Genomic DNA, 15,504 nt, shown 5'->3' on the forward strand with positions numbered 1-15,504 from the left:
GGCTGTGCTATGTTTTTAATACCTGGATGGTATTAAATGTTCACATGTATCAAATGAAATAAAATGGAAGTAATCATGTCTTTAAAAAAAACAGAGTATTTTTTTTTGCATTTAATAACTTGTTTTATTTTTTATTTTTTTTAATTTACATCCAAATTAGTTAGCATATAGTGCAACAATGATTTCAGGAGTAGATTCCTTAATGCCCACTACCCATTTAGCCCATCCCTCCTCCAACAACCCCTCCAGTAACACTCTGTTTTCCATATTTATGAGTCTCTTCTGTTTTGTCCCCCTCCCTGTTTTTATATTATTTTTGTTTCCCTTCCCTTATGTTCATCAAAACAGAATATGTTTTTATGGAAGAGACTTATGTTCTCACCTGAGGCTGCTGTGGCATTTGTAGGGGTTGAAGCAGCTGCTTGAATCCGAGCATGAGGAGGAATAAGAATGGTAGCTAGAGGTGGATTACTTGACAGTTCTAAAGAGAAGTAAGATACATGTTAGAACCCATTCTGAACTCTGTATGTGAAACTACTTTTATTGTTAACAATAAGCATAAAATACTGCATTAAAACACTGGCTTAACAGAAAAAAAGACATGATAAACCTACATCTAAAACTAAATCAATGAGCTAGAAATCAATTTATAGACAAAGTCCACAGAAATGTTGTACACATAACTAAGGCACTATCTGCTAAAATTAGAATATGTCTGAGAAGTAAAGATAGCTTAGGGAACTGTACTGGCTGATGGTTTGAGAATAAGCATATCACTAAGATATATTTCCATCTTTCATTAACTTAAATATACTAGGTTTTCCCATACGGCTCTGACAGTATTTGACTACAGGAATTGAGAGTGATGATGTCATAGAAAAGAGACTAGGACTATTGTTTGTGTATGCATGCATGGACCAAACTACCCGACTGTTAAAAGTTTCATTGCTTTTATTAAAAATAATTTTTTTAAGTTTATTTATTTTGAGAGAGACAGAAATAGTGCAAGCAGGGGAGGGGCAAAGAGAGAGATGGAGAGAGAGAGAGAATCCCAAACAGGCTCCATGCTGCCAGCGCAGAGCCTGACCTGGGGCTCAAACTCATGAAACCATGAAATCATGCCCTGAGCCGAAACCAAGAGTCAGACGCTTAACCGACTGAGTCACCCAGTTACCCCAAAAATCAGAATGGTTTTATTCCACTCTATTTTCCTTTTTAACTCAGTAAGATCATTACTTTGATTCTAAGTTTGAAATAGGCTTTTTACCTTCATGTAGAAGTTTTTGTCGACTGTAAACAGAGTGGCTTTCTTTAAAGAATCAAGTTCTATATATAAGCCTTAAGAAGCAATTTAAGATGACACTGGATCTAATGATGCACACATATAGCAAGAAGTGGTAGTGAGCTCTTACATGTAAGTATCTGGTATTAGCTTTGGTAACGTGACTGTTTTCCTGGTCTGCTCGGGATAACTCTGGTTTATTTTTGTTATCCCAGCATTTATCTAGTGACTTGATTTTCATGCTCGTAAGTGTTGCAATTTGAAGGGATAATTACACAACCATACTAGTTACAGGAAGACATTCTTTGAGCTACTGCATACATTTTGACAATTTACAGATATGGCATGGAATAAAAAAAAGTTAAACAGTATAATCTTAAAGTAAATTCACATAACAAAATTAACCATTTTAAAGTGTACGGTTTAGTGGCATCTAGTACATTCACAATGTTGTACAACCATCATCTCTATCTAGTTTCAAAACACTGTCATCACTCAAAGGGAAACCTTTAGCACTCACTCCCCATTCGTCCCTCCCCCCAGCCCCGAGCAAGGGAAATAGTGTTTTAATATAGTAGCTTAAAAACATTTTCTGTTGCAAAGCCCCTGTTAATATGGACTTACTCAAACTGGTACCTAAATATCTAAATTTTATACTAAATGATACCAGATTCTGGTAAAAATAAACAAACAAAAAACCCTCAACAAACCTATCCCAAGATTTATGAAAAATGAATGGGAACAAAAGCCTAAAACTGAGTGAAGACTATTTATTAATTTTTCCCCTTAAATGAGAAGATGTAAGGCAGCTTCCCTGGATAGAAGTATTTCTCATGTCTTCCCTGGAAGCCAGTTAGAAAACCATTGCCTTAATGATCAAGTTTGAAGAGATGCTGTTTTCTCATAATCAGCTTTTAGCTGTTTTGGTTCTCACAGAGGAAAATGACGATCCTAAGTTGTTTTATTTCTAGTTAATCCAATTTTAACCCACAATCTTGTATCTATGAAAGCAAGAGAATCCTAATTACCATGGCTGATGACTCTATGGTTCTAGTAATAAAAATTAATGCAGGGTGTGGTAACTACTTTTGATTAACCTAAAAGATTTACCATCTCAATTACAATTAAAATCTGCTAAAATAGAAAGGCTTCTTAAAATTCATCCATCCATCCTCCCATGTGTCTATCAATACTGAGCATAAAACTGTGTTAAGTCAGAGAAAAAGATAACCATCTTTGATTAAAAGAAATTGAAAATGGAAGGTCAACTGCACAAATAAGCCAGCAAGAAAGGCATTCAACCTATTCAGGATAGGGGCACTTTTAAATTAAAAAGATCTCTATGAGGGACACCTGGGTGGCTCAGTCGGTTAAACGTCCGACTCCGGCTCAGGTCACGATCTCACGTCACGGTTTGGGAGTTCGAGCCCTGCATTGGGCTCTGTGCTGACGGCTCAGAGCTGGAGCCTGCTTCAGATTCTGTGTCTTCCTCTCTCTCTCTCTCTCTCTCCCCCTCCCCTGCTCATGCTCTGTCTCTCAGAAATAAATAAAAATTAAAAACAAAAAAAATGATCTCTATGACTAAGTGCCCAACATCTAAAAGAAAATATAAAAATGGAAAAGATGACCAGATTTTAAGGCATTTTGACAAAGCCACTTTTAATATTATCTTTAAAATGAACTGAATATCAGCAGTCTGTGGTCACTGTACTTACTGTCCATGCTGCCCACTTTCTCCCATTCATTTACTCTCTTATCAGATCACCTTTCTATGTATCTGTATATCCAGTTGAAGGGTCATGGTGGTTTTAGGTCACACACACACACACACACACACACACACACACACACACACACACAGGGCTTGAAAAAAGCAACCTCTTTTTCCTTAGGTAGTAGACAGCCATTTGGGTCTAAGGTAGGGAGAGAGGGGTAACTAATGAAAAGAAAGGAGAAAAGTGAAGAAAATAAGGAAACAAGAAAAAGAGAAGCTGTGGGATCCTGGAGGTTTTGCCATATCCAAAGACAGAGGGGAGAGTAAGTAAATTCCACAAAACAACTACAAAGACTAGATTCTTAACCTAGAGTCAATGAGTGGCCTTTGGGTGGAGGCAGGGGGCTTTTGCAAGTTTTTTTGACTTTGGCATACTAAAAGTTAAGGAATCCTAAACCCTTCCCATTATCTATAACTCACTATCCTTCTTCTTTTCCTTAATTATAGGGATTCCTTGAAGTCCACTGCTTTCCATCTGTTAGCTTTTCTCTACTTCAGAGAGATTGTTAATTGTTGTAACTTTTGCCTGTGTGAAAAAGGAAGCCTCCTTATATTCTTGCTATAGTCCTGTTCTCTACACTAAAGTCTATTCCTTTTGTGGGGACAGATTATGGGCACTTCTATGGGGCTGGTACAAAATGGCTGTAATGATTTTTTGCTTGCAAGAATTACACCCACTCCCGGTCTCCCTGCCTATCCATGACAATGAAAAATAAGGGAATTGAGGCAATGAGTGCAGATCCAAACTGCAGTGTGGGCACCACAAAGCAAAATAAGATGACATTTTAAAGGACAGGTATAGCAAAGCAACAGAACTTTTCAGGATCAGGGAGAGTGCATGTATTCTTGAAGACAGAGAATAAGAAGTACAGAAAAGACTGAAAAAAAAAAAGCTGAAAAAAAAAAGTAAATAGTATTATTTAATAAACATTTGTCCTAGGCTTGAGAGTACGGAGATAATTAAGGAAACAAGGAGGTCCATAATACTGAATTGGTGCTAGTTCGGAGAAAAGGTAGGAATAAGATAGACCATGTTATCTCAGAGACATGGTTGAAAACAACATAGCAACAGGCTCAGAAGGCTTTGGAAACGTTAATGATGATAAAGGTTTCTTTAACCAACTGCAGATACCATGAAACTATCCATCAAAAAAACCATATAGTAGTTTATCAGGGAATATTAAGAATCTTTTGATGGTGTATCAATCATTATGTGCTCCATAACCAAACACTTTAATGGACAATTTAAATAAAAGCAAAATGAATTTTAAAATAGGTATCGATAAAGGCAAGATACATTTATCCAATTATCCAAGATACAGGTGTGCTATTACCAAGGGACACATGCACCCCCATGTTTATAGCAGCACTATCAACAATAGCCAAAGTATGGAAAGAGCCCAAATGTCCATTGATGGATGAATGGATAAAGAAGATGTGGTATATATATACACAATAGAGTATTACTTGGCAATCAAAAAGAATGAAATCTTGCCATTTGCAACGACGTGGATGGAACTGGAGGGTGTCATGCTAAGTGAAATTAGTCAGAGAAAGACAAAAATCACACGACTTCACTCATATGAGGACTTTAAGAGATGAAACAGATGAACATAAGGGAAGGAAAACAAAAATAATATAAAAACAGCAAGGGGGACAAAACAGAAGAGACTCATAAATATGGAGAACAAACTGAGGGTTGCCAGAGGGGTTGTGAGGGAGGGGGATGGGCTAAACGGGTAAGGGGCATTAAGGAATCTACTCCTGAAATCATTGTTTCACTATATGCTAATTTGGATGTAAATTTTAAAAAATAAAAATAAAATAAAAAAATTAATAAAGCCAAGATAGATATTCATCAACTAAAAAGCTGACTGAATTCATTTAACTAAATTTTGCTGCACTGTTGTTTATAATGCAAATGAAAGAAGAAACATTCCCATGAAAGGGCAAACTGAATAAACTCAAACATACCTGACTACTTGATAAAGCAATCTTTTAAAATATTAAAACAAAACATAAATCTAGTTGACGAAACCATAAGTATTCCTTAACTTAAAGTTTCTATTCTTCCAAATATGAATCCCAAATTCAATGATAAGTAGATAAGAAACTTTCCTAGGTTTTTTTGGGGGGGGTAGGGGGGACAGTGGCTCAGTGGGTGGGTAGGGTGTATATGTTTGTTCAAACTGTGTATAGTGTGAAAGCTGAGGATAAGTTGGAGAGAAGCAATCAATGTGCTAACCAGAGGCAAGAAATCAATCCCTTTGTTCACCAGACCTTCTCTAACAGTGATGTAATAAAATACCACTCATCAGGTAGAGAGGAATCTTCTTCATTAGTTCTGAAGCTCAACCTGCAGACCTGCCGAAAGGAGTCACTGAAAGAGGCAGACGTGCTTTTTCTTCTGCAATTAGGTCGAGGTCTTCATGTGTATATCAGGCCTCCTATATACGTATGAAAATTGCCAGTGGTTGTCTATTATAGGTAAAGTGGGATTTCTCTCACAAAAAGGTTTAGACAATTTCACAATGGCATGCCCATTTCATCTGTGTACTTTTCATGAGCAAGAATTCAAATGCTAGGATGTACACCTTGATCACACACATTACTGAATCCTAATGCTGCTTCTATGGATTTTTTTTTTAATAAACAAATAACCCTATTATAACTGCTCCTTTCTTCTCCTAACAATTTCAAAGTGTCCAGAAAATCCCTGACCAAGTTTCTAACAAAATCTTAAAATTAAACAAATAATTAAGCTTATTAGAAGGTCAGACAAATAGTAAAATAATTAGAAGGCTCACTACTGCTTCTTAGTGATATTAATGATGTTTAATGTGAGGACTACATAATATCTACACAAATCCATGACTACTTTGCCTTGGAACTGCCTAAGAGGGAGCATCACAATTTGTACCAGTCACCAAAAAATGTCTGAATGTGTTTAGTATACTACATTTATAGCAGTGACATATTTTAGAAGCTACCCAGCAAAATGTTAGTATTTTAAAAGATCTAGGGATGAAATCCCCAACCAGGACAATGCTTGCTAAAATAACTTTCCTTGTAAAATTTCATACAAATTAGGTAGAAAATTTGGTATTGGGGAGGTGTGGTGGGATTAACTGTAGACTCACTTAAACATACAAAGCAACCAATTTCCCAATATATTCTAGCCATGGAATAGGCAAGGAATTGGTGAATAAAGAAAATACTGATCCCTGTTGGAATTTCCTGATTCCAATTCGTGAGGTCTGATTCCGTTATGTCCAACCTTTGAGATCCAATGACTGAAGGAAAGAGGGTGTGCCAAAGGTCTCTTCAGGTTTCCAACATCTAGATGAAGATAGTATCATTCAGGGGGTCCCAGAGCACTGAAGCCCCAGTGCCAGAAAAATGAGATGTCTGATAATCTGTTTTGTGAATCCAGAAGGTCAAAAGGATCTCCAAGTTTTCTGTCCCTTGTTCATTCCTCTTCTTCCTCCTCTAGCTGATCACAGAAATGCTTGTTTTAATTATGAGTAATACTAGTGATCATTTATTGCTAGTTACTTGTGGCACAGTAACAAATACCAAATTGCAGTTAGCTTTATTGTTAAGCTTTACTTTAATACAGCCCTGTATTTTACTCAAGTGTTTAATCTTCATAGTTCTATTCATATGACAGGTTTACTAGTTAAAACAACACTAACAGCAACTAGAAGGCACATTAGAAATGTCCAATAAATATTGGTTACATGAATATTGTGTTTACTTAAATTGGCATGTGTGACTCAAACATTCATTAAGCACCTACTACATGCAGATCAGGAGTTATCTTTATTTCACTTGGGGGAATTAGTACAGACTTCACTGAAAATGTATGAGGCTTGAGGAGGGTTTTATTCTGCCTATAGCAGAACCTCACTAACACCCTCCCACCCAGTGTTTCCTATCTCTGAACCCTCTCTAGCTATACAACCCATTGGGGGATTGATTCTCCTTTTCCAAGTTCTTGTATTACCCAGCTTTATTCTGGTTGTTCATTTATTGCTATTAATATGTGCTTTAAAGTTGCATCTGCACAACAGTTACATCTTTGCCTTGGTAAACAAGATCCTCATTTGGAAACACTGATCCAAAATCAGAATACAGAAGATCAAATAGAACAACATCAAACAACACTTCTTCCCTGGGCAGAAACACTCTTCGAGTGTAACAGTGATCTAGAAGGAAAAGGAGAAAGTACTACCAGTGATGACAGCCCAGTTTCAGAATGGCTGTTAGGATAGGGCATTTTAATGCTTAAAAAGGAAGGGCCATCTCTCAAAATGATCGCACTCTCAATTTAACACATTTAGTTTTATGGAAAAGGATTTCAAGAACATATCTACACATTTCATGTGAACAGATACAAAGACTCCTGCATATCCTTTTCACTAATATGCACAGAATCATAGAGTCACAGCGCCGTAGAGATTGCATATACTCTATACACACCAAATACACACACACTCTTTAAATCCCCAAAGACATATTATGTATATTCAGACATACATAGAGCCATAATTATATCTGATATTCTGGGCATATATAACAATTTGAAATACCAAAATAAAACAATCGTCACTCCTTTTAAAAAGCTTGTAAATAACAGATATGTATAAATTAAGTTTGAGCTAAATTATTTATTCTTCTTCAAGTTGAGCCTTTTCTTTACTTTAAAACGCATATGTCAAAGCTGAAGTTAATAAAAACTTTGGAGGCTTCTAAAGACATTAAAGTTAGCTGACTCTATTAAATAATTAAATAACTCTTTAATTAACAATTAATTAAATATTTAATTATTAAACAATTAAGTAAATCTGATTAAATAATATGAAAAACTGTCCATTCACAAAAGTCCAATATTTTCAAAACCATATTCTAAAATCTAAGTCAATTTATTTTCATGTCAGTTTGTCTTATGAATGTAATTTACTAGAGAATAGGTAAATAGCATTTACCAGGCTGTGATTCATTATTGCAATAAACTTATTTAGGACCACAATGCACAATGAAACACCACTTCACATCCACTAGGATGGCTATTAAAAAAAAAAAAAAAAAAAAAGGAACATAAGTATTGGGGAGGATGTAGAGAAACTGGAACTGTTGTAAACTGCTGGTGGGAATATAAAACGTGCAAACCACCATGGAAAATAGTTTGGCAGTTCCTCAAAAAGTTACTACTGAATTACCACATGACTCAGCAATACCCAAAAGAATTAAAACAGTATTCAAATAAATATCTGTAAACAAATGGTCATAGCAGCACTATTCATAATAGCCAGAAGGTAGAAACAAGCCAAATATCCACCAACAGATGATGGATAAACAAAATGTGGTGTATCCATATACTGTGTACTGTGTACTGATTGTTTGTGTCCCTAAAAGTCATATGCTGAAGCCCTACTCCCCAACGTAATAGTGTTTGGAAATGGAGCCTTTGAGAGGTAATTAGGTCATGAGGGTAGAATCCCCATGAATGGGATTAGTGGCCTTATAAGAAGAGACACAAGAGACGTAATCTCTTTCTACCATACGAGGATACAGTAAGAAGGTAGCCATCTGCAAATCACAAACTATGTCTTCATCAGACACCAAATCTACTAGCACCTTGATCTTGAATTTCCCAGCCTCCAGAACTCTGAGAAATAAATGTTTGCTGTTTAAGCCACACAGTCTCTGGTGTTTTGTTACAGCAGCCTACACTGATTAAGACATACTACAGTGGAATATTATTCAGCCATAAAAAGGAATAAAATACTGACACATGCTACAACATGGATGAACTTTGAAAACATTATGCTAGGTGAAAGAAGCCATATACAAAAGGTCACATAATGTATTACTCCATTTATATAAAATATCCCAAATAGTGAAGTCCAGAAGCAGGAAGCACATTGGTGGTTGCCAGGAGTTGGAGGAGGAGTTAATGGGGACTGACCACTTAATGGGTATGTTTTCTTTAGGAGCAATGAAAATGTTTTAGAACTTGATCAAGGTGGTAGTTGCACAACATTGTGAATATACTAAATGCCACTGAACTGTTTACTTTAAAATGGCTCATGTTATACAAATGTTTCCTCAGCTTTCAAAAAAACTTAGGATTCCATAGAATAATAAATTTAGTTGTTTTAAAATTTTATTTTCTTTAGTAATAATGAATAATTATTAGTGAGTAAAGAATCGTATATATGAACAATGAAACCAAATCCTGGATTTTTAAATCTGATTAAATAAAATGTTTAAGTATCTCAGTTTTGATCAACACATACAGGTGTATTAAAGAGTTTATACGAAGTATGTCTGAATATAGGGAGAATCATTCTCCAAAATGTGTCCATTATAAATATCATGTGTGTTTGGGGTTCTACTGAATTGCTTACTTGACAAAAGGCTTCCTTAATTCATGTATTTGAGAAACAAAGTACTCATTGGAGAAGATACTTCGTGTGAATAAAACCACAATCAATGCTTGTTTGGGAAACTAAGTTCACCTGACAAAAGTGGTTAAAAAAAAGAGAGAGAGAGAGAGAGAGAGAGAGAGAGAGAGAGAGAGAAACAAATAAAGTTAACATTAACATAATAGTTTCTGATGTCAAGATTCTACAGTAACAAATGCTGGATGTCACTGTATACAGAGCCTTTTAGAGACCACTTTAAAAAGCAACCCAGCAGATAGTTATATGTGTAGCTAATTAACAGACACCTACAGTACAAAACAAAACAAACAAAACAAAACAACAACAACAAAAAAAAACTTATGAAATTTGATACCTGTAGAATTTCTAGTGGTGGCCTCATACAGATTCAAAAAGTGCTTCATATCAAAAAATTTAGGTGATATAACCTAAAAATCTATGATAGTTCAAAAAGTAGCTCTACTGATGACAAAGACACAGATGTAAAAGATGCATTTATAAGAAGTATTAATAAAATTGTTTCATGAAATGAGAGGTAAAAAAGTGAAATGCCTGAATAAATATTAATCTTGCATAATGTATAATTTTAAATATTTTTGAGTTAATCAAAAGAAACCCTTTTGTGATCTTAATGGGAAAATAGAGTATCACTTTATATTCAAAGATTATCAGTATATGTATGCATCAGAGAAAAGACTGAAAAGAGCTACACTATGAAAATATTACAGTGATTAATTTGAAAGGTAAAAGTGATTACTTCAGGATTGTGATTTTAATTTTCTCTATACTTCTTTTGCATTTTCAACATTTTCCTCAATCTACATGTACTACTCTTGATTAAAACAGAACAGTAAGAACTGAAAATAAAGTTTATTTTCTTAGTGACATGGAATTATATAGAACCTTTGCTCCAGAAGAGGCCAAGAGTCTCCCAGTCTAACCTACTGCCAAATTGGAGAACATTGGATATCATCCAGCTTCTTCCTCATACTGAGATCAGTATTTTGAAAAACACTTGTTCCACTGTTAAACAATTGAAAAATTCCCTGATTCATCAGTAATTTTATTTATTAATCTCTATCTATGCCAGGGGCTGAGGTCTGCATGATAAACTCAAATATGTAGTATTCTCTAATTTTCTGCTACCTACTATTTCCAATTTTATAATATGGAGAAAGAATATAGGCTAACACCTTTCTTTAGAAGATAATCTATGAGGTATTCTTTAAATTTTCACTTTTCCAGGATCTACTGTCGGTTCTGTTCCTTTGTATACCCTACCCGTCTTTCATTAACATCTTAAAATGGCGTAGCCAGGACCTAAAACAACATTCCAAATGATTTCTGATCAGCCCTAAAGAGTCAGAATTAATCCCAGGATATCTGAATATTTTTCTTTTACCTTTATGAATGCAGTTTAAGACTGTATCAGCACTGCTAATAGTTACATGTTATTGACCACTTAAGATTATAATCAATGGAATCACCCAAGTCCATTTCACTAACAACTCAGGTCTTCCAAATCTACTGCTTAAGCAAAATGCATTTTTCCACTTCCAAGTTTAAATATGAGTGGGAGGGGAATTCATCTTAGAATAAAGGAAATATATATTTCCTGGTCACACAAAGCTCTCCATTTCCCTTGTATATTTTTAGCTTGACTAAACTAATAATCAATCGAATATTTATTGCGTGTTTTATGTACAGGAAATTGTACACTTTTAATGTTCAGTTTATGAAGAAAATCACAGCATCAAAGGCAGTATGGCTGATTAAATGAATCACTTAAGGTCTTAATCAGAGAGAAAAGTGAACACAGAAGTGGTTAAGAAATAATGACTTTCCCTGGGTCTTTTAGAGACCACCGATTCACAAACTCTGTTTTCCTCTCAATGTTCTCTCAGCAGCAGCAATAGTGCCAAGCCCCAGCAGGGATAAGAATCTCTCTACCTACATCCCTTATATAAGTTCTAAGAAAGAGTTACAGAATTCCAGTTTTCCCTGTTTATATCTGACTTTATACAAATATAGCCACCAATTTATTTCTAGGTTTAAAAAACTTGATATAAATCCTTGGGAAGCAAGAAATACTAACATTCTAAGTTTCAAATACAAACCTGGAAGTTAAATTGTACATTAGTCTTATTAGTGAAATCTCTATAACTTCTCATGTGCCAAGATTTATTATAATCTGCCAAAAATGAGAGCAGCTATGTCTACTGGAAAAATCTTATCTGCCACTATTTTGTCCAAACCATACAAGTAGTGGCCTAGTAAGTGGTTAGAAAAAATGCTCCCTACTTGCATAAGCACTTAATGTGCCCACTTTTGTCCTACACAGATTTTAATTAACAGAATGTCACTTCACACACATACGTAGTTTTCTCAGAAATGGTAAAAAGAGCTAAGTGTTTGGAATTACCTTGAGTGGTGAAGTTGAAGAGTGCAGGTGTGTCTCGCCCATTTGGTAGTTTGACATTTGGGTCCCTTAGTTCATCAAAAAATGAATGTGCACAAGCTTCCAGTGGTGTCAATCGGGCAGTTGGTGTATACTCCAGCAGACGGCTACACAGTGCAATTGCCTCCGGTGGAGTCCGGGGTCGGAAGACCTACAGCACAAAAAAAAGGGAAAGAACAATTAATACTTCAGTGTAAGAATCTTAGCAAATTATCCTTTGAGTACTGAGTTAATCCCCACCACGTACAACAACATGGTTGCATTTGTGAAAGGAAGCTTCTAGAATGAAAAGAGTTAACTGCATATGCTTCACCACACTGGGGTGAACTGCTAATTAAAAACTATATGAGAAAAGCTCAGAGAAAAAACTAGGGGAAATAGGAAAAAAAATCTACAGCACAATTAAATATGCACACAAAATACAGGCACAAGAGAAAAGACTGGATTCTGGAGGTAAGCGCACCTAGAAAAATATAAAATTTTAAAAAAAGATTTGACTACTGTGGCAGTAAAATAAAAAGCTGCCTCTTTTGTGTGATTTTTAGCAGAATAATTATCAGAATAATTGACAGCCCTACTCAAATTTGGTAATCAAGATCTTTTAAAAGAGAAAAGCTATTTACTTTAGATCTACAAATGCCAGTGACTTGGTATTAACTCTTTAATATAATAGTCTACCTTATTTGAAAAAAATTCTTGAGTACCCAGAATTTGACAAAATGTCCAAGGCTTTTTTCTCAAGGAGTAGCTGTTATCACAAACATGACCAGATTACCCTCATTTGAATGAATATTCTAGGGTTTTAATTAGGGAGAAAGAAATGTACTTTTCATTAAGAGCCATTAATTCACAGAAAAAGTCAACTGAAGGCTATATTAAAGCAAAATGCATATGAACTAGTTTGCTTAAAAGAACAGAACGCCTTCCACATCTATGTCTTGAAATGCTTAATCAATACATAAAACTATGAAAATAACTGTTCTAAATTATGGAGAGTTGAAGAATAAAAACAGAAAGGAGAAAAACAGAAATAAATATAAACAGATGAACAGAAAGCCTTTGAAACAAAAAAATGAAACGTATACCCCTTGATAGGAAGAACACAGGATAACAGAGGGTGTGGTAGTGGCAGCAGACAGACATATAAAGAGAGGCAGAAAAGTATAAACGGAGGCAAACAGTGCAGGAAGGACATGTAGATTGTGATGAGGCATGGAGGACCCTGGGAATAAGGTTTCCTGATGAGAGCAGCTCATGTAACATCTGGCCGTTCACTTAGACTGGAAGTAGGAGAACTAGTTACTACTATAGAGCTCATTACTTTTCAAGAAACTACTTGTAAGAGTACTTTCTACAGTGAAAACCTTTTTTTCTTTTGTTTTTACACAAAGTTTATTGCTAATAAAGATATTTTCCATGGAAATCGAGAAATTGGCTTGAGTAGGAATTCATTTCAGGATGTTAAAGGCCTTAATTATTCATTTGACCATATTAGAAAACCCTCTGTACAGTCAAAAACTGCTTTATCTTTATTCTTTTGAGTGATCTGAGTTGCCTCAGTCAAGGAAATCTTCAAAGTATTATATTATTTGAAACGTTCAGATCTTCCACTATTCTAAGAAATTTTTCCCTCTCTTGCTTTCTAGCCAGGTTCATTTTCAAACTCAGAATGTAAAAGAAAATAATCAGTGGGAAAACTCAGAAAACCTTTCATAAAAATATCAAGTATTACTGAGAAGTTTTATCCCTGAGGGCTGTCTGCATTTATTTCACAGCACATGGATTTATTTTGCTAGCTAGTCTAAGGAAAAATGCTTTTGCACCAATATGGGAGCACATAAGTAGAATTAAAAGTACCACTAAAAGTAGAAATAAGTGTCTCCTGCTAACATTCAAATGTAGGGTAGCTGGACAGTGAGTGTACTTTAATGAAAAATTTCATGTTATATTAATGAAGATTTTGTGTTAAAGGTACTAATAAACCAGTACTGTAACCTTATCTCTGATTATTTAAAAAAAAAAAAAAAAGTCACCCACATCCTTTTAGTATCTTACTGGCTACAAATGACCATCCAGGTTGGTTTACTAAGATAGGTATTAGCTTATTTTGCCAGGGAATCCTAACTCATGGAAAAACAGAGTTAAAAACAATAAAGAAGAATTCATTCTAAGAGCCTACATTAAAATCAAGACTTAAGCTGCCTTTAAGAAAGTATCCGTTATTTTTTTTATACCCTTTGAGAGATTCCTGATAAGACCAGTACTCTATGGATAAAAGTTAAGTGGGAAATTGTGTCGAGTCAAAACCAGCGTCTCCCAAAGTTCAGATTTGTGACCATAATATAGGGTGTGGTAGCATACAACTTCAAAAAATTAGAGGCCAAACTAGAAAACAGCTCTTCTGAATTATCTTTGTGTCTAAAGAAAAGGAAGCCAGTAACTACTGAAATCTGGCTAATAACAAAGCTTCTGCTGCTGTACTCATTTAAATTGTTTAAGATTCATAACCTTTATTGCTGCGTATCGTTGTTCATATTTATTCTTGTGAAAGTAATTTTTAAACCCCACAATTCCTAAACTTTAGTCTAGATGTCAATAAATCACTCAGGAGACTGACAACCTAAATATATGATAAGTAAAACCTGTATCGCCACATAGTGAATGAAGAAGAAATCACAGCTAGCTACCTATGCTGTTTTTACTTTTACATTTCCAGAATGAATAACGGTTTTGCCTTTCTAAAAAAAGTTTTCCCCCTAGTTTTATAGACCTGCCCTGAAATTTTGGGAAAAAAAAATTAAGTACATACCCGCACTCCTGAGGTGAAATGTCCTGTTCCTGACGAATCCTAAAGATGATAATGCAGTGAAATAATCCAAACAGGGGAAGTCAATCCAAAAGAGAATAGTCCAGCAAGGAAAAATATATCCAGTGTTATAAGAAATCCATGGTGTTGGGGGGGGGGGGACATAGAAAATGTTTATACAGTTATAAACTTTAAACATCAGTCTCCACAGTAGCAAGTCCAAGTTTTAAAAATTATTTCACCACAGTGTATGCAAAAAAATTTTTGATTGCGCAATGGTGAGGCACAATAAAGAAACATTTTAATTTTAAGTTATTATGTTCCAATGCCAGTGCGTTTATTAAAAAAATACAAAACCAAAAAAAGTTAAAATCAAAATGAAATCTAGAAGTAAACTTCCCAAAGTAAAGTGTTTGGTCTTCTACGACCTGGATTCATCATCCATTGACATGACTGGGATGGGGCATATTAGCCTGCTTTTAAAGATATCAGTTCCCAATATGCTAATTTTTATCTATTAATTTATTCCAGTCAGACAGTATAAACATTTTTTTGCTTAATTATTAGTGATGGAAGAAAGTAATAAATATATTTAATTTATATTACTATAGATTTCAAGCCAGATATTTTCAATTTGTGTGAGCTAAGAAGGATCAGGCCACCGCGGATTATTCTCCATTTTGGATTGACTTCCCTGCTAAAAGATATTTGCTGACATTCTCATTATTTTAGGAT

General features: G+C 34.9%; 1 protein-coding gene across 3 annotated transcripts in view; it reads right to left on the minus strand.

Annotated features, from left to right (window-relative positions):
* The window catches only part of GSK3B (glycogen synthase kinase 3 beta), a 190,544-nt gene that overhangs the window by 16,569 nt on the left and 158,471 nt on the right, over positions 1-15,504 (minus strand). For 2 of the 3 annotated variants that reach the window (XM_015064613.3, XM_027060929.2), the window contains exons 9-11: positions 14,773-14,811; positions 11,928-12,114; positions 383-481 (exon numbers count right to left, since the gene is read on the minus strand). In XM_015064613.3, coding sequence (XP_014920099.1) covers positions 383-481; positions 11,928-12,114; positions 14,773-14,811 — 325 coding nt within the window. The remainder of the gene's footprint in view (positions 1-382; positions 482-11,927; positions 12,115-14,772; positions 14,812-15,504) is intronic. The other variant, XM_015064612.3, reaches the window with a different exon arrangement.

This window comes from Acinonyx jubatus, chromosome C2 (assembly GCF_027475565.1).
Source record: "Acinonyx jubatus isolate Ajub_Pintada_27869175 chromosome C2, VMU_Ajub_asm_v1.0, whole genome shotgun sequence".
In the NCBI taxonomy this organism is placed as follows: Eukaryota; Metazoa; Chordata; class Mammalia; order Carnivora; family Felidae; genus Acinonyx; species Acinonyx jubatus.